This window comes from Anopheles marshallii, chromosome 3 (genome assembly GCF_943734725.1).
Source record: "Anopheles marshallii chromosome 3, idAnoMarsDA_429_01, whole genome shotgun sequence".
Taxonomy (NCBI): Eukaryota; Metazoa; Arthropoda; class Insecta; order Diptera; family Culicidae; genus Anopheles; species Anopheles marshallii.
Window position 1 is genome coordinate 48835749 of NC_071327.1, and position 20181 is coordinate 48855929.

The 20181-nt window shown below is 39.9% G+C and overlaps 1 protein-coding gene across 1 annotated transcript; it reads left to right on the top strand.

The window, feature by feature from the left end:
- Nucleotides 1-2137: 2137 nt before the first annotated feature.
- Nucleotides 2138-3089, top strand: LOC128712748 (microfibril-associated glycoprotein 4-like). The gene is made up of 2 exons (XM_053807623.1): nucleotides 2138-2874; nucleotides 2945-3089. The coding sequence occupies exons 1-2, from the start codon at nucleotides 2138-2140 to the stop codon at nucleotides 3087-3089; spliced, it is 882 nt and encodes a 293-aa protein (XP_053663598.1).
- The last annotated feature ends 17092 nt before the right edge of the window (nucleotides 3090-20181 follow it).

Consider the following 20181-nt stretch of genomic DNA (forward strand, 5'->3'; position numbering starts at 1 on the left):
TTCTACATGGCGTAGAACGTATTAAGCTTACTTACACAAATGTTGTAGATAACCTTAAATTCAGCTACATCAATTTCCTTAAACAAACGACTTACTTCAGACCGGATTTTCTTCAAAGTATAGAACAGTACCAACAAATGAAAATTTTTAGCTTAAAACTTGCTACAATATCGATCCAAAAAAGTGAACCACACCAAAATAAATACCTAAAATTTATGATATAATGAAACAGATTAACAAATAATATTTCACACATTACCACATAATATTTGATATTCTTCGACATAATGGCATCGACTTTCGAAAAACACTGGGAACTTACTTGTAAACCTAACATGTTCCGCTTATTTTGTATTCCACACATTTGAAGCATATTTAACGTTAGACTAAACCGCATTCCACCACATCAGCACAAAAAAAATCTGATTGCATAGAACTTTGGCATGGATCTGGTTTTAAATCAAACCTTTCAAATCTGTAATGTGTTCGAGGCTGCCACGTACGACGCGAGTCCCACGGGCTCGTTAAAACTTTCCTAAATGAATGCATGTAATTTTACGTTTGCTGATTCATTCGTACAAAACTGATGCCTACTAACAAGCCTCGAGCCCGGAAAGGCCTTGTATTTCCGTGACCGAAGGGAAGCGTTTTCGGATACTTGTTTTCTCAATTTAAATGTGTTCCAATTCGCGCAACGAGATTTTTATTTTGTCCTTTTTTCGCTTTGCGCCAACATATTGCGTTAGGTTTTCCCTTTGGTCGGCGCTCATTTGCAAAGCCCGCGAAGCCTCTCCACGGTTTACGTGTACAAGGACGTAAAGCCTCCGGGCAGCCTTTCGACCATCCTTCGCCTAATAACCCGGGCTGAGGAATGTTTCCGTTTTTTTTTTTTTATCCCGTATACGACCAAGTTCATTTTTGTGCTTTTTTTTTTGTTGCTTCTTTCCCCTTTGCACGCGTTTACACTGCGCTCTGCATTGCGTTAGGTTTCCGCTCATTCCTGCTAATCTCTGTTTCTTTTGCCGGTTAACCACTCAAACGACAGCTTCAACCCTCGCGTACGTTACACCATGCAAATTGTGCCCGGGGTTGCACCGGAAAGGACACGTCGGCGGAAGATACCGACCGTTCTTTTTCAACAATGTTGGAAACGCTACCCAGCCGAATGGTGAACAAAACAAACACACTCACACACACAAAAGTAACAAGCGCTTGCAAACGCAAAGAAGAAGTGTAAAGTTAACTTTTAATCATCTCATTAAAAATAAAATCTTGTAACAAATTTATGCTATCATTTTACATTCCACCCGCACGCGGGCCCCCGCGCTCTGCGGCACTTCACTTCCGGTGTTGCTCAAATTACGAAAAACAAAAGGATACCGCCGGTGTGCCCCAGTGATCATCAACCACCGAGAGTGGCCACTCGGGAGCTTTTTGCTGTGTCGTTGTGGAAGGATTAGGCTAAACGGTAGGCACCTCAGGCACGGGATGGGCATCACTTCCCTTGCGGATGAATGTTGGCTGGGAAGTTTTGAAAAATTAACTTCCACCATTTTGCTTACCACACAGAACGAGCTGTACGCACACAACGCTACAAACGAACGCTTGCCGATTAGCAGACAATCTTGATGTACAACACCGTTTGCTACAAAGCGACGGGACCCGCTTTGACCCCTACGTTTATCGAATTATTTTACGGCGCTTATTTATATTGCTCTTCGTTCCGGCAGGTACGGGGAGGGACTATTTGTAGAAAATGAACGTACCCCTGCTCTGTGTCGCAGTAATTATCGTTTGAACGTGTTTCAAGCGCTCTGTGCAGTGTGCAACCACCCCTTGTTAATGCAAAATTATTACAAATGTAGCCCGAAAATTTTACAACGTGAGCTGAACGCGATTATAAATATTGATGCAGTACAGAGCGGGGTTTCACCATAATTATTTGCCTCAAAATTTTCCCAACACTTCACCGGGCGAATTACGCAGTAAGTGTTATCTCACCAATAATAACCCACAAAACCACAATCGTGCTAAAAATACTTAACTGAGTCTTATCGTTGCCTGGTGACAACGTTTCTCACATTTGTCCGCTTCTCACTAAGTATAGAGCATTAACGAACGATGGTCGCACGACAACATGTTTCTAACAAAAGTGCTCTTGGTGTTTTGTGCGGTGAAACTAACAATCCATCAGCAGCTTAACTGCACCAACGTTGATCTAAAAGGTTTACACTATGAGCTACTACTGACCCACCTCACCGAGATTGAGTCACGGATTCAAACAACCCTGCAAGAGATCGCCCAAAACCAATCCCGCCAACTGGAGGAGCTAAAACTTCGTGCAAGCGCGTGTGGTTCACCTTCATTAGCTTTAGACACCACGGGACGAATCAATACACTCCTGCCTGGACATGACCAGATACATTTCCATCGCGAAACAATTTCTGGCATCGGCACTGATCGAACCGTTGGTGGTGAATGGGTCTTGTTCCAATGGCGATTTAATGGTTCGCTACTATTCAACCGTACCTGGAGCGAATATCGTGCTGGTTTCGGAGATACCGAGGGCGAGCATTGGCTTGGTTTAGATAACCTACACCAAATGCTATCAAAAGGACGCCATGAGTTGTTGGTTGTAATGGAAAACTTTAATGGCACTACGGCATACGCTCACTACGATATGTTTAGCATCGGGACCGAACTGGAACGGTATGCGATCAAAACGATTGGCAAATACCGTGGCACAGCGGGAGACTCACTGTCATATCACATCGGATCCAAATTTACTACATACGATCAGGACAACGATGTGCACGCATCGAACTGTGCCTCCATATACAATGGTGGCTGGTGGTTCAAAGACTGTCATTCGTGGTCCGTTGCTTTCAGTAGAAGTATTCAGTATCAAAATTTAATTAATAATTTTATTTCTAATTATTTTCAGTTACCTCAACGGAGATTACGTTCAACCATCTCAAAACACTAACATAGAGAGAGGATTGATTTGGATGTCTTTTACCGGACCTTTTAGACCACTGAAGTCTTCCAAAATGATGGTTCGTCAACAAAGTTCGAAGAACGAAGACTAGTCCAGAAATGCAATATCATTAGCGACCAAAACATTCTGGAACAAAAGAGGAATTGTTCACACTTTCACTGGGTGTTTGAACTTAACTTTAAATTTTAGTTTATTTATTCACCAACCGATAAGTTTTTATACATGGACAACAAAAAATCATGTCGTATGTTAAGGCTAACTCGTTTCATTAAAATTACTCTATGACGAAAGCACAACAAGTTGAGCTACAGTGACAATGCAGCGAACAGTTGCCGTAATCAAATATGTTCGGAAAACCTTGTCTTCCTTGCGTTTACAAAAATGGTGGGACCAGTTCTCTAAATAAACTACTATGAATAGTAGCAATAAGAGTTGTTGATGTGGTTGAAATCAAACAAGTGAAAACCTATATGTAAAATTAAACACGAAGAATCCCGTCCTTGTTGCTGTACTATCTAAATTCGGTGGCACACGGTCTGGCTGACCTTACTTACTTACTTATCAGCAGCACAATCGCTTCGCGGTCTTGGTCGGGTGTAGGAGCCCCCTAATCCGCTCACGGACGCATAAACGGTCTGGCCAACGCATCAACGCCATCACTCCATCTTAGTTTGGGCCTAACACTGCTCTTCTGTTCATGTGGACGACCTAAAAGGACTTTATGGGCTGGGTCGTCCGGTGTCATTCTCATGACGTGACTAGCCCACCGGAGTCTAATCTGCTGTACGACTGTAAGTTCGCCGTACAGCTCTAAGAACTCGTCATTGTAGCGGCTCCTCCATTGTCCTTCCACACTTACGGGGGAAAATCCTTCTAAGGATCTTCCTCAAGAACGCGGCGAAGAGGGTTTTGGACTAAGTGGCGTATGTGAGTACTGGAACAATACAAGTTCTATATAGTTCCCCAGCTTCGTTCGTCGCGACAGGAGTTTTGAGTAGAGAAGTTTCCTCAGGCTGTAGAATGGCCGGTTGGCAGCCAGCACCCTAGCCCGCATTTCAACATCAATGTTTTTTTTTCGGTGCTGACTTTTGACCCAAAATAGATTAAATTTTGGACGACTTCGAAAGTGCGCCCACCAATCTGCACGTCACCCCTGCGTTAGTTAACACTTGTTAGCAGGACCGCTGGTGTTGCAATTGTTGCACTCTAGCTTATCTCCCTACTTGTATATGGGGTAGATGATTCCAAGATTCCAAGAGAATCACAAGGCATCGATTCAATACCCCATACCTCAGTAATAATTCGATGAATTTCGTTTTTTAGTGCTGCACCTCCATTTTTGGTCTGGAAGAAGAACGAAAAATATCTTGTCTTATTGCATAAATTGTTTCACAAGATAAAAAAAAAATACCGACAAGGACTTCGGATTCGGAAGAATGACGGTAAAAATCGATTAATATGGATGAGCCGTATTCGGAGTTTCGGCTATTCCGTACGAAGGACTAACTACTTAGCTACGGGTAATAAAACGTAAAGAATAAAAAGAAGAATAGTCGACGTTACATACTATTTCCAAAAATATTACCATCAGTCAAGTAAATCGTTCCAAAACAGACTAAATAAAAAACATGGCATTAAGTACGTGATAGAAACCAACGATACACTGTCTTTTCTATCCCATCAAATGGCACCAGTCTATTGCTTATATGAATGTAACATATCCAAATAAGAGCTCTCGACGAGTCGGGCCTTCTCAAGCCTTCTCTTTTACTGGCCAATAACTAATGAATTCACCGTACGAAACGATGCTCAGCTATCCTGCAACATTCACTTTATTGCCCACTTCCATGCAACTGTGCTCACATTAGCATTCGAATGACTCACTTTCAGCGGTTCGCTATTCATCGATCTCGGACCACACACAAACAAACAGCCCCGTTGATCGTGAAATATACTGCGCTGTCCTTGATTTTTTTTACCCTCGAGCTGTTTTCTATATGACCTCAAACAGTTTGCCCGGTCTGCACTGCGTTTGAAATGCCAAAAGCATGCTCGAAAACCTCTGGGGAAAATCAATACCGACTTTCCGACTAGGTGGAAAATTTTTTATCTGCGAGAGAATTTCGATTGGCTTGGGGTTTTTATCTGTTTTTTTTTTCTAGTTTGCAAACAAAAAACAATCCACCGGGTCGGCAAGACTTTGCTCCAAAAGTTCACCTGCACACAAACAACTCACGTTCAAAGGAAGCAAGTTCCTCCCCCTGGGGTTATGTCAGCTTAACTTCGGGAGGAGAAAAAAACCCACAACTCAACAAACACCAACGAATCAACAACAATTTGCTACCATCCAACATCACATCAAATTATGATAATCTATATGCTGAACCAGCTGTACGATATGCATAGCATATTCCTACGTGTTGGATGCATGTTTTCGAATTAAAATTGTATCACCACCGAACGAAATGGTGAAATGAATGGATGAAAGCATTCCGATCGTTTTCAAACAAAGTGAAAACAACAAAATGGACTTCTATACCAAATGCCTTTTACCCTCTTGCATCGTACTAGTTTTTACACATGTTTCAAGTGGAAGGACTTTACCTACTATTGTTTTAGTTCCGGACTTTTTTTACTCCACTAATCTGTTACGCCAACTCACTCATTCAAACTCTGCTACCCTTACCACACGCCGTCCAGTGAACGTGGACGCGGAAAACGTGGGGACGCGTAAACAATTCAGACAACTCGAAGCGGAAATTAAGTCCAAACACGTCCAAAGCGGAAAAAAAACACTTCCAAACAAGAACAATCGTGCAAGTGTTGCAAAAACAGAGCAATACATCAATATGCAGATTCGGGAACGGATCGAAATATACAGAAACAGGATTGCACTTTCATCCTTCGATGGATCAGACTACGCTTGACGAAACTAAATGGCCATCGGTCAGGTTGGTACAGGCTGAAAGGCATCTGCTCACTCGTCTGGCTGTTTTTTCAATCACTGTATAAATTTCAAAATTTTCAATGAGGTAATGAGGTGGCCATTCATGTGTGTGCTCAATTTCACATTACTACTTTCATTTAATTATGGTAACGAGTATCACATTTTCTGCAAATAAATGGAGACCAATTTGACAATGACAACAATGTTTCTATTGTTTTTTTTTTATCTCGAAAGAAAATGTTTATGAACAAAAAAGCCAAATATTTGTCAAACATAATGAACCGATGTTAAAATTAGAAAATATTGAATATAAAAATATATAAAATTAGATATTAAGCTAACCTCATACATTGCCAGGAAATGGAAAAGCAATGTCTGTCCAACAAAAATAGTCCAATAATATACAATCTGTACTAGAGATTCCGTTTGACAGTACAGTCTGATGCATTCCGGTACTTGATGCCATTTTTTTACGGCCCACTCACTTCCATTTTCATTTTAGTGTCTGAAAATAAAGCCACAATCGTAAAAGTAAATACTGGGAAACAGCTAACTTTCATGAACAGTGAATATCTGTACATTTATGTTTTGGCCTACCCGTAATCTGATGATGCTGTCTACCAGAGAAATACCTGGTAATTTCATCTTTTTTACATTGAATTTTGCAAATGCTCCGTAGTCAGTCTATGATTTTTCTCACACATAAAACATTGACATGAGTTATCGTGTATTTCTGAGTGCATTAGACAATAAGAGATCTCTTCCTTTCAAGAGTTTAAACATCGACTTTAATAAATAACTTTTTTTTATTTTGTCTATTTTTATAGGTATTTTCTATTGTTGTATACAGCAAGGAATGAAAAGTTTACCGTTATAATTCAAAGTCGTAGCATTATTTGATTATACTAAATCACTACATTTGATATCAATAATATGTATATTAATTGTACACCTACTTCGTTTTCAAAGCGCAAACATCAATGTTCTCATGCATGGGTTGTGTTTATTGTATTTTGATACATCTCAAACAATCATTAAGTTGGTTCACAATAAAACACACTAATCGGCCTGCATAGAACGACAAACCCCATGCCAAACAAACTGTCCATTGTGGATACATTACACAGCAAATACAAAGCAATAATATCCCTGTTCATAATCTACCATCGGATCATGTTCAATCTATCGAAACGCTTAACATGCTAAAGGGATTTATCCTCTCTTTTGTTTATTCCGTTTCTAACCTCATCCAACGCAATCATTCGCACGGGCCCAACGCTTGTCTAACTGGTTCGGAAATGGGTAGTTAAAAATTAAAGCCCTTTCGACTGCGACCGGTTCCCTTTCAAACCTAATCAGCTAATGTTGTGAACTACCGGAACGTCTCAATTTCCAGACAAACGTTCCACCACCATTTAGCCGCCTCAGCCAAACTAACCTGCATTGCCAACCACCCGCACAGGTTCTCCCCGTGTCTCGCGCCAGCAATAGATAGTGCCCATCACTATTTGTTAATTCTTGGCACGAATTTCAGGGACGCACTCGAACCTATCTTTTCCATTCATTCTATCCACCTACGGAAGAAAGGCGAGACACTTCATCCAAAACCACCCCAAACGCTCCCCGTCCACCATACACCCGTTTCACAAAAAGCAGACACAAGGTTCGTCAAGGCGACACGTTTTCCGGAGACCATCGGCGAGATTAGGTTCCAACAATGCGCACAGATCGTACTAGTGCCGGAAGCTATTCAAACAGATTAATGATTCATAGCGACTCTCTTTCCAGCCCAGATCCCGTTTGGAATGGCCGGAAAAACGGGACAAGCGGTAAAAAAAAACCCTGTACCTGTTTGTGCTAAAAAGGATGAGCAGTAGTAGTAGTGGCAGCGTATATGAATAATAAAATTGAATAATCCTAATGGCCCTGGGTACGTTCACTATGTTAGCTTCTGAGTGACTTTCTACATTTTGTTAAATCCTTTTTTCCTGACAACTCCACACGCCTCTGCCAACTACATTCGCTTTAGCAAATCCTTTGTCCTACACGATTTTTTAGTTTAATCTACTCGCACACTATTACCAGAAAGCTAATCTATGGGCAACTATTGCTCGTGCTCTTTACTTTATACGTCCGCTTTAGAACACTGTTCATTCAGTCGCGGAAAATCGTTCTTTAGGCTGATCCTCGTCGACAAGCCATCCACATTTTTTTTTGTAATGTCATTCGATTCGCACTTCATTTTGCTATGATTTATTGCATTTGGGACTGAATTTTTACAAAAGCATTTTAGGTTGTGACAAAGATTTTTTTTCCGCAAACGCATAACAAGAGCGAACACTAAATCAATACCATCCCAAAGCGGTGGATTGTCATGGGAAGGGAATGCTTGCGCTTAAGCTGACCATAAATCAACCGTGCCACAAATGAACCACAAAGCACCATGTTGTAAAATCTATAAACATGGACATTCCGGGTGAGCCCATGAACATGCGGTAATCTCTATCTCGACTATGATAAAAAGCGTAAGTTTTATTGTACCATTCATTCAATTTGGGCTTGATAAATTAACAAAAAATATGTATCACTCTTTTAATATGAACTTTGAGGCCTTTGTGTTTACCTTTTATTTATTTGAAACATGAATATTTACAATTTCGTAATCTTTTATAAATTGTTCTACATCAACGATTATTTTTAATAGATTTTAATTGGTGATGATTAATGCGATTCATATCAATGCTCTTACATTCTACTGTCTTTCAACTATTTTTATTCCCATAAACGATTCATATTTCACCGAATTAGCTTCATGGGAAAGAAAATGGTCCTTATGTACTTCCAAACGTGAAGGAAGCAATTATGGTTCAAATTCAATATTACCAAATATATACCAAAAAAATACATATACCAAAATTCAATATTCGAAAAGCATTGTATGATATTTAATCATGAATATTAATAATTTTCCAAGGATCTTACATCCTCCTTTGTTGAGAAATAAGATCATAAATTGGAAAATTAATTATCGAAATCGAAATAATCATTATCAACGGTTTGAATACGGTTTGTTAAATAAGCTTATTGATCCAACCTATTGACCATCTTTTTTTAAACTAAAAAATGGTATATTTTTTACGCCTTGTAAAACACACTCACAATACACCTTTCGATGGGCCACCTCAATGGCATTATGCTAATGTGCCATTGTTAAATATAGTTCAGAATACAATTTTCCACCACAATCTAGGCGTATGACACCGGCGGCATCAAATATCGCTGTCGGTCAACCAACGAGCTGCCCCCAAAACAGGGTATCAACTAATACACATAAATACGTACGGTCGGTACGCTCCGATCACATAATGGTTGCGCGCCGGCGACAGTGCATGATATCTTGTCATGCTGCACAACTTTTACAACATCTTCAGACCTTCGTGTAGAAAAACTTTTTTTTCCTTTTTTTCCCCCAAAAGTTTCGATGGGCGAAAAAAACAACCCCCGAACAACCCTCAGAACACAACACAAAATCATCGCTATACAAGCACAAATCTGAACCGACAGCCCAAAACGGACAAGTTTTCGGTCGTACGGTCGAGAGTTAATCGTGCGAGAGTCACAGCTTCCTATACGTGTGTTCTTTTGTTGTTGTTCACCCCGCCGGTGAAGGACCCTGGAAAAGACAGAATGGTACTTGGTATGCAAAAGTACGGGCATGATTTTTCAACCAATCTTTTCACCCGCTCCAAGGACGTATCGGGTTAGTGGATGGTGGCTTGAGTGGTAAAACAAAAGGACGAGCAAAAGATGTACCCAACAAAACTTAGAGCAAGTGCAAGTGAGTGACTTCCTTCCGGGTTGAAATTCGTCCGCCGCATCCGGGAAGGGGCATGGATATTTCTTAGTATTCAAACGAATCCATTTTTATCGGAAGGATAGGTAAATTTAAAAATAAAAGCATCCAAACAAATACTACCTTCTTCGCCACATCCTCGGATTGTCGTTTTCCGGCTCGTTCGAAATTTTCTTCATGCTTGATCTCTTTTTTTTCCTCTTTCTTGTGACACATCAAGCCCAGGATCATGGAGCATTATCGTCCGTACGGGATTTACCACCTGTTTCTGGATGAATCTTTTATAATTTTTCGCTATATTTCCAACTTCCAAACCCTACGTCAGCAGACGCGCATAAGCTCTACTGAATGAGTATTTATTTATGCTGAGTTTCAAATGATCATTCGTCCGCCCTTTTCCATTTGGTCTCCCGGTTCCATCGCTCTTGCTTTTCACTAAACTATTTCCAGGAAGGAAGTGTATGGATTTGTAAGTCTGTGCCCAAGCCCTGGCACGAGATATGAATAAAATTGTGCATATCATAACATTTAGTTCGGTTCGGTGCCAACACGCCCTGCGAAGAGTACGGAAAGCCCTTCACATATGCTCCCATACTCCCATTGCAGCTGTATCGTTGGTTGGAGGAAAAATAAGGAAAACCACAAAAAAACACTCACTCACACCCATCTACGCTCGAGGACGGATGTTGTTTTGCAAATACCGCACGAAGAAAGCACCGAAATAATCCGCATTCCCTTCGGGCACAGTGAAACCCGGGTGAGGAGGAGTGCTGTTGATTTGGACCAAATGATGATTCAACCATTTTCGTGTATCCATTGTTTTATGATAGATTTCTCGTCTGTTGTGATTTCTGCTTGTTTGCTGTTATTGTTTTTTTCACCATCACCAAAAGATTGTTGCACTGCAAGGGACGGTTCCGATTGCATGTACACTGGTTCTTCTTCTTTCATACTCTCTCATATCTCTCGCACCTCATTCCGACCATTCCGAGTTATTTGTGTTTTTCCTTCTTTTATCATTGTTGTTGCGGTGAGCTGCTCAAATAGAACCAAATATTTGATCGCCGTTGATGGATTTTCTCGATTTGAGCTGAACGCAAAAGGTTCATGATGGGATTCCATGCGCCCACACAATGCAAATAATTGATCAGTTAGCCTTCGACAGCACAACCTGCGGCACGTGGCAAACAGTGTTAACGATTCATAAAGGATTAGCTTGTGTTGGTGAACTGTTTACATTCTGATTATAATACATAAATTATTAAACTATTTTGGTACAGAAAGCTTCAGGTTACAGATATACGAAAAATATCCCTTTTGTAGGTTTGGAAATTGATCTGATTAAAGCGAACTGTTGCTTCACGATCGCGGACGATTTCCTTAACGTAGTTAAGGAATAAACTAAAACAAACAATCAAATATTGCATTTATCTTGCTTTTACCCTTAATCCTGTTAGTATCCGCTTTATTTTTGTCCAAAACTGTGTGTTTCCAAACTGTTTTCGTAAAAAAAACAATTTGCCTTTGCACTCCTACTGTTCGATCACTACTGGTGATTTGACATAACACAGGACATCCCGATAGAGCCGAATATAGCGTCCTTTGTGGCGGCCACCTCGACCTGCTCATGCAGACAAAGCTGCTTTGAAAGTAGCAAGTAATGTAGTGAACATTCCCCGAGACGCATTATTATAACTGACCGCTATAATCCGCGAGAGATCCGCGTATCTCAAAATTTAATGCATCGAAATATAAGGCCTTATTAACAATTTTATTATCTTCTATGCTTGAATGTGGTGCTCTACCTCTGCTGTAAAATTTTAATAGCTGTGGAGCTCCGAATGTGCTTATATGAGGTATCCTGCAGTTGGGGTACTAAACGTACATTCTAATAATTGCTATGATCATTCGTTTGATTAAATAGTAAGACATTAAATAAACTATGAAATAACAATAAACTGTGTTTACTTGAACAGATTGTTGGACACATATGCTCGCCAATGATCATCAAAGTAATTTAAAATAGAGTTCAGCTCACATTTTTACAACTTTACATAAATAACTTTGCATTTTCCTTTGGTCATTTTTACACAATATAAAAGTATTTGGCAAGGGATTTTAAAACTAAAATTATTTTTCTCAAAAAAAGTGTGTGTAGGGTAGAATTGAATGTTTATTTACAATGAAAAGAAAATAATTTACAACAAAAACAAATAAATCTGTGAATAAAACAATAAATAGATAAAATATTAAATATATGAAAAACTCATAAATGAGCTAGGTCAACTCCTTGTAGTAAAAAATCTCCTCCGGTTAATCTTAATTAGACCTTCCTTACGCGTGTTTGAATTTGTAATAAGTCCTGATTTAAAGTACCACCTCTACTGCTGTTTTCCTTAATCCTCCGGGCCAAAAGATTGCCAATTGCAACCGGTGTTCGCGTAAGTTACAGAGCACACCAATTGCTTCGACAGTCAGAGCATCTTATCGTCCTACCGCAGCTAATCTACCCGAATGCCCACCTTATTTGCACTGCAAATGTAAAGCAAACCGCACCGTGCACTGCACATTACGCCAACCAATGCAACCCACAATCCACAGAAACCGAACCACTACGGAGATCGCTACGGGGTAGGCTAAGTTAGGCTCGGTTGAATCATGCTCGCATCCTAGCCGCTATTACAATCATTCGGATCAACATCTTGGTGCAACCGAATCGCACGGCGTTCCCTAGAGTACGAACGATGTGAGAGCTTTCCCATCAGCAGTCGCCTCACCGATTAGTCACTAATGGAAGGTGGAAATTGTTATTTAAATTGGCGGTCACTGCATGTACCATCGATGCATCCGGTGCAGCGTAATGTGATTGCACAGCCAGGCACTGGAAAGTGTGCATACGGATCCTGTTGTACACGTGTAATGCCACGTGTAGCTGATGTATTTGGCGGAATATCACACCATGGATCAACGCGAACTCTGACAAACGGGGACTCGGAATGAATAATGTATGATTGCGCAGTTCCGTGGTTATTAATTAAATTTTCAGGAGCTAACTTCCCACCCATCTGTACATCTACACATCATTACATAATTCTACATCTAGTAAAAAAAAAACTGTACACCTTGACATATTGTATATTTAAAGTTCCCGTTATTCGACTCAAAACGAGAAACATTTTATTCATGTAAAAATTTGCAACTTCTCTTCGTAATGAAAACAAAGCGTTTCTTATTTATCAACTGGAATTTTCCATCCAAATAGGAGAGATAGGACATCTTCTATAACGAATCCCTTTTCTCCTGATGAGATTCAGCACTAATGAGAAAAAAATGGAATCCACATTAAGCCCTATAATGCAAAGTACACTCACTGAAGGGTAAACTCTTGAGCTAGATTAAAAATCTGAACATACTCGGTGCATTCTGCGCATAATTACACCTCCTGCCTTTTTGCCGAACATTTAGTGATGGAAAGCAAAGGGACAAACAAACCAGAAACTTTACGGATGCAGTGCATATACGCCACCAAAGAAAAGCCCACGTGATGAAAAGCCTTGTGATAAAGGCTCAATCTTCAACCGCAGTCTCGTTTCGGTTGAGCATCTCATCTTCGCTGTGGCTCCGATGCTCGTTGTTGTGGAAAGCTTCATCAACGGAAAAAAGGTGCATTATGTATGTACAAGGGTGTATAGAAGAAAGAATTACCTCATTGAAAGCTGCATTCTACCGATGATGGCATTGATGGCACGAAATGGTTTCAGCCTTTTTTCTTCTCCTGCTTAGGCGAAGAGAATGAAAGTATTTACGGGGAGGAAGTTCCATAAACGGTCCACTGAGATGCTTTCACGTGTAGTGAAGCGTATGAAAAAAGGACAAGCATTATGTGCACTTTTTATTATCTGTGCACAAACAAAACCCCATTACCAGTAGGAGTATAAGTGGAAAGCTAATTATTCCTGCCATAAGTACCCAAATTAGAACGTTGTTTGTCTTCAATGGGGTATAATTTGCATAAACCACATTTCATTCGTAGCAATCGCTCAACATCGTCTTCCCATTTCGGAGATGCTTGGTTACTATTATGAAAATTTCAATAGATAGCTTTAATGTGAATAAAGGACGATGGATGACTCGAAATATATCGAATTCCAGAGGAGCTTGATTTAAAAGCGCAATTATTTTCCTAATTTAAGCTTTATTCCAAGATAGTAGTAGTAGTAGTAGTAGTGTGTTTATTGGTTACATTAATATTTTGTGTTATGGGTACACGGTTTTTGTTTTTGCCATGGCATAACGGGTTCGATATTGATACTCTCCTCATTGTTGTGTAATTAATTAGTCTGGCTGGTTTGTACAAAAATATACCTTGAATTGTTTGTGATTTTTAATTAAACATCGTAAGGGAAAAAGGGTACAAAAACCCTTAATTATTTTTCTGATTTATTCCAAGATAATTACGTGAAGATGTCACAAGATCGTAAGAATCATGATTATGCTGGTTATTTTTATACTTCATTATCCTTTGGAGCAGTTTCGTTTTTATTGGAACATCCCGGCATCATATGATGTTAAAGGTGCGGTCAAACAAAGTTTAAACATGATTTAACAATAATACTCTACCCGTTATTTAAGATTTTCATGCGGTGAGTCTTTGAGTGACGATAAGCACAATAACTTGGTTAACAGCATTAAGTTTTTTCAGCATTCGACAATCCATCAGTTTTTCGCACAGTTCTCTTAGATTAGCGAGAACATCTTTACAGCTTTTACACGAGTTTGCTGTATCTTTTCTTTTTTTCTTCTATTTATTGAACATTGTCAATTTTAGCACTTCTTTGGAAGTGCAAAAGCTGCAGCCCAAAACTGGAAGAATGGCGGACAACACCGAAAGACACGGCCATGCTTAAAGTACCAGGACGATTTGTCGACGATCGAGCAACAGCTGCAAGACAAGACATATTAACACAGATAGAGATTCCTAACAGTTCACATACAATAATACCAACATAGAAACCTATGTGAAAGGTCAGAGTCTTTAATTGAACATATTCTGAAATACTTATCAAATAAGATAAACAAAAGTTCATCAACTATTAGAACAGTAATTGTTCCTCAAGGACTTCCATGACCTAGACACCCTGTACCACTGCTGTTCCGTATTTCAGAATGTTATATTCATAAAAGGGTTATCTGGTTCGTTCATCTAATAAGTTTGCCAATCGCCGTTCTACACTAATGGAAGCTTTAATCGAGCATCCTCTCTGAAATGAAACCAGCATTTCAGCATTGACTATGCCGAGTCGGTTGGCCGAATATCAATACAACGAGGCATCCAATTTTTCGCATTATCCGGATAATCTCTAGCCGATTTATTCCTCACACGCGTACTAATAGCAGTTACGAACGCCATCAGACTTGTCGGTAGACTGCTTTTTCTCGAATGCTGCGACTTGACACAGCAAGCACAATCTTTACCGATCGTCTGGCGTTATCTCTACGCTGGTCGATATCCTGTCAGTCGCAGGAACTTATCAGACCATTAATTCTCGATACCGTCTGGATGCGTTTGTGTGATAGACGCTTGCCATTCATATGTACTGCTATCTATAACTTCTCAAAACCATGGATCGTGTGATCGTGATGTTATTAAACATTATAATGCTATATTACAGGCACATTACAGACGAACCGGAGATAAGTTTTCAGGAAAATTCTAGACATATTAATTTATGTTCATGATTATTTATTATTTATAACTTAAATGAAAACAACCATTTCAAACGTCCTATATTACATAAGTGATTTAGATTTGTTAAAATATTTTAACAACACAAGTAATTAGTTTGTTAAATAAGGAAGATACTAAAACATAAATTATATTATAATAACAAATATCAATATGCATTTGCAAGAAACAATTAAAGTAAAAGAGAAAGCCCCGGAAGAGACAGCTTCCATAGGCATGAAACTAATGATCTAGCTTCAAAATCATGCCATATACCAAAACCAATCCAATTAGTTTTGAAATCAGAACCATCATTTCTGAAGTCTTTTTCTGTGACTCTTGTTCATATTTTGAAACTCTCCTAACAACACCTCCAACGGGCGGAATTTAGCCGAAAATCTAATTACCACGTGTCCCCATACCACTAGACTGCGATGAGCTGTCTGATCAAATATCACTTCAAAGAGACCTATCCCATAATCCGACCCCGATATATGACGTCCGGTCCAGTTGTCCGGTAGTTCGGTTTTTAAATGATTTGATTTCGCATTCCAACGGCTACCCTCACTATTCATCCGTTCATCCCTGGTTTTGGTTGGTTATGAAAATTAAAACCCCAAAGCCCGCCTTCTCGCCCACGACGTCATCGTCAAAGGATTAATTAGCCCGCATGTGTGTGGAGCCTTATGCAGATTCACTATCAGCTTCCGATTCGGTCGGTCATTTTGGCTTCCGGTTTGGTATGACAGGCCACATCCGGGCCGGGCGAAAACCATTGTGTCGCGCTCTGTCGGTACCGTCAATCGATGGGGCCATCTTTTGAAGAGACGAACGACCATCACTCGTCCAAGCTAAAGACTTGCCTCGAAAACGGTAATTAGGCAGACCCCGTGCGCCGTACTCTGATCGGACACGCTTTTGCTTCTTCTATCTGGGTGTATTCGCCACGTTGCGTTACTTCAGCCAGGGTACAGTGTGTTCAGTGTGGAATATGAGATGCCATACCTCATACACTTTGCCACGAGATGGCCTCATGAAGACCACCCCAGCGCTGACACAGATACAACTCATTAATTTTTGATGACTACAATCTTTGTTTTTTTTTCCTTTCTCGTTTCGCGTACACTGTTTCAACTATGGTAAACTGATGGAGAAAATAATGAAATGGCCATTCGACTGTGAGTGCAAGCAGCCATGGAAGGATGTAATTAGCGTAGGGCAAAACACCAACAAACGATATGACATGAGAAAATGTATCCTTTGCAAGGGAATGCGAAATTGTGCGCAATAAGTATGATTTTCATTTTCAACATTATTTTTTCGTTCAAGGAAGGGCGTCATTTAAAATGTAATAATATAAATATGCAACAATATTTCAAGGTACTATTTTGTAGCTAAATTTTATTACATATCTCATCAATACGACCAGAACTGGCAGTGCTTCAAGAATTTTTAATAGCGCTCTTTTATTTAAGGGTAAAATAAAATTGATATAAACACATTGATCTTTACTTAAAATGATCCGTTTCGTTCATTTATCAAAATTTGTCGCCTTCAGCAAATATTATTTTATTAATAATAAAAACCTAGAAGAGATTAGTGCTATGTCTTTCAATGTGTTAATCCGTACGTATTACCAGTACCACGAACCATTGAGATAAATGACCCAATGTTTTTATTTTTAATGCTTAAAACTGTTATGAAATACAATGGCAATTTTATAAAAATATTATATTCTCTTACAATTCTGTTATCTTCGCAGAATATTCCAATTAAATTGTACTTTAGTATACAAATTTTTGTCCCAGATAGATCCCAGAAATAGATACACTTTCTGATATGCTGATATGCTGAGGTAAGCTAATATTGATTCTGTTCGAAGCTTTCTTATTTCACACATTGCCAAAATAAAAAAGTCGCAAAAGCTTTTACACAGAATAATTTTCAGCTTGCAATATTTCCACACAGTGAGCTGGACTCTTATTCTACGCCTAGGTAGACAGTTCAACCTGCAATTAATCCAAAAATGACTCCAACCTCACATTCTATGCTCAAAATACCTTTGTCGCCATTTTCTTTACAAAAACAGGGAACAAACTCGTTCTCCACCACCACAAAACGTACGAACCAACGCTCAAATGTACGATCAAAGAATAAAAGCATAACTTGCTCCATGGCTGCATGAGATAATATATCACCCTTCACGATTTCGCCTAATTTATTCTGAAGAATTCAATTCTACATGTTCCACCTCCTCGCAAACGAACCGGCATAAATGTGAAAATAACAACAAAAAATACCCCACCGGAAACAAGCTTTTCACCAAATTCAGTCCAACGTTGCGCGGTCCCGAATTCCGCCCTCCCCCCCAAAACTTTTTTCATGCTACCTCTTTCGGTTCGCTCTAATGATCCAATGACACTTGGGAATAGGGAGTGATCTCCGGAAGTTAGTTTTAGCTTTTCTTTTAAATTGTACCGTACCTTTCTGCTTTCATTTCCTGTGGCATGGAAGCGCTGACCGGGCGGGTTGATGAATTCCGCGAACATTTTTAACCTCGCTTCGTCTCGGGGGAATCAAGAAGTGAAAACACCCGAAGCCCTTCAGATACTCCGTCCGAATAGGAGACTATGCCTTTTTTGTGCAAGTATTTTCATTCTGTAAACTGTTTCTTCCTTTCACTTTCACAAAAATGCGTCTAGCGGCGTTTTTTTTTCTCTCTATTTAACTGTAGTACACGTCACTGATCTTTACCCTGTTCGCGGTTCGTGGTACAAACCAAAAGTACGGTCACGACCACCAGTATGAAAAGTTTACGATGGTGCCTGAATACTTTTTAATCAGATTACTCGTCCATTGGGTGGCTGGATGGTGCACGGGAAGCGTTACGGGAAGAAATTATTCCCGACCGACCTCCCTTGCGCGGGATGTAAGGAAGTGGACGGAATTTACGTCGCCGGTGGAATGTTACCTCTCCCCGGCATTCAACATTCCTCGCGCGTGTTCGGCGGTAAATCGTGCACGTTTCTGCAAGCGAGACCACCGACCCAGACCTGGCACAGGATGCGGCGAATGCCGTTACGCCAAATGCTATACTTAATGCGAAAATCTTCACAACATTCGTCGGATGGTTCACGTTCCGGTAGGGTTATGATTTCATTATGTTCAGCGGAAGGTAACGTAACCGGTTGGCATGGGCTGAGATTTACCATTAATGAGGCTGTCAACAGGGTGAACGAGCCTTGTAGAGGACTGGAAAGTGCAATGGTTTCCGGATGCAGCGAAAGCAAAAAGTGGAGTTCTGTGATTCCATTTCATGAAGGTAGGAGGTAGCTTAAGTGAAATTTATTCATCATGTCATTGCGAGACTTTAAACTGATATGAAGTGTGTAGTATTTTATCTGTAGGAACTCTGGACGAAAGGACCGCTGCTAATTGATCCACCTACTTTATATGAAAAGCGTTGTACATATGTATCGAACAGATCTGTAATCTAGTCATACATGTCATGTTAATCATTGTTCTCTGACTAAGTAAGTTGAAGGGATCATAAGTGTGCGTGTGACTTTTTTTTGTTAGAACAGCCAAGCCGTATCGACGTCATAAGTGAATTGAAAAAAAGTGAATTATTATATGACTATAATTTAATTTCTTTACAACCATTACAACACATTACCATCACCCACACGTTCAATCCATACAATGTGTAAGAACCAGGGTCTGCCGCAACCACGAGCCAAGGGAATAATTCAACAAATTTCATTTTCTTCCACTTCCCTCACACAACCCATTAAGTCGTAAAATCTGCGCGAGGGGTCTCCATTCATAACAAAATTTTGCCCACACATCCTTTACACCTTGTCCACGAATGGACGCTCGCCCGATTGAAAGAAAATTGTCTACGTTCGTCTGTGGAATCATCACGTGAACAAGCTCCAATTTACTGTATGGCGTATCGCAATGCATAGGCAAAAAATAACAACCACAAACACGGAGAGCAGACATTTTACTGTTCATTTCAAATTATTTCTCAACACCTTTCACGCGCGCATGCTTCTGCTCATTCGGCAGGAGCAGTGTTCCGTACGCGCAAACGGGGGGAATGACAATTTTTTGCGACCATCTTCTTTTCATTCATTCAATTTCAATTTGATCGTGCCCTCTATGGGACGATTTGCTAGCGAGCCGGAATCGGTACCGAAAAAAGCACCGAACGTGGTCCGTAACAACACCGTTGGATGCGCCACAAACCACGTGTGGACAAAAGAGTATTTGGAAACATGATTCAAATGTATTGTCCATGATATTATACAGATTATGAAATGAGTTAATTATTTTCGTACAAGTGCAATCAATAGTGCCATATATTTATTTAATTGATTGGTCATTTGTGGACAAACCGTACGTCTTGGTCCATAGTTTCAACCGCATGTAGAAGGCTTTCCCCTTGTGCCTTAATCAAAAGAAATCAACGACATTCTTTCCCAGGTTTGGTCGAATTTATTTCCTGAACTTGAACCAACCATCCCTTACTGATCAGATATGGAGGAAAAAGCTAGAATAGACCCGGAGGACTTCTGGATGTTCCGTTTCATACGTGTCCTCACGTAGACTGTCCAATTTATTCGCCAACAGTCGTTTCAATACGTCCAACGTCT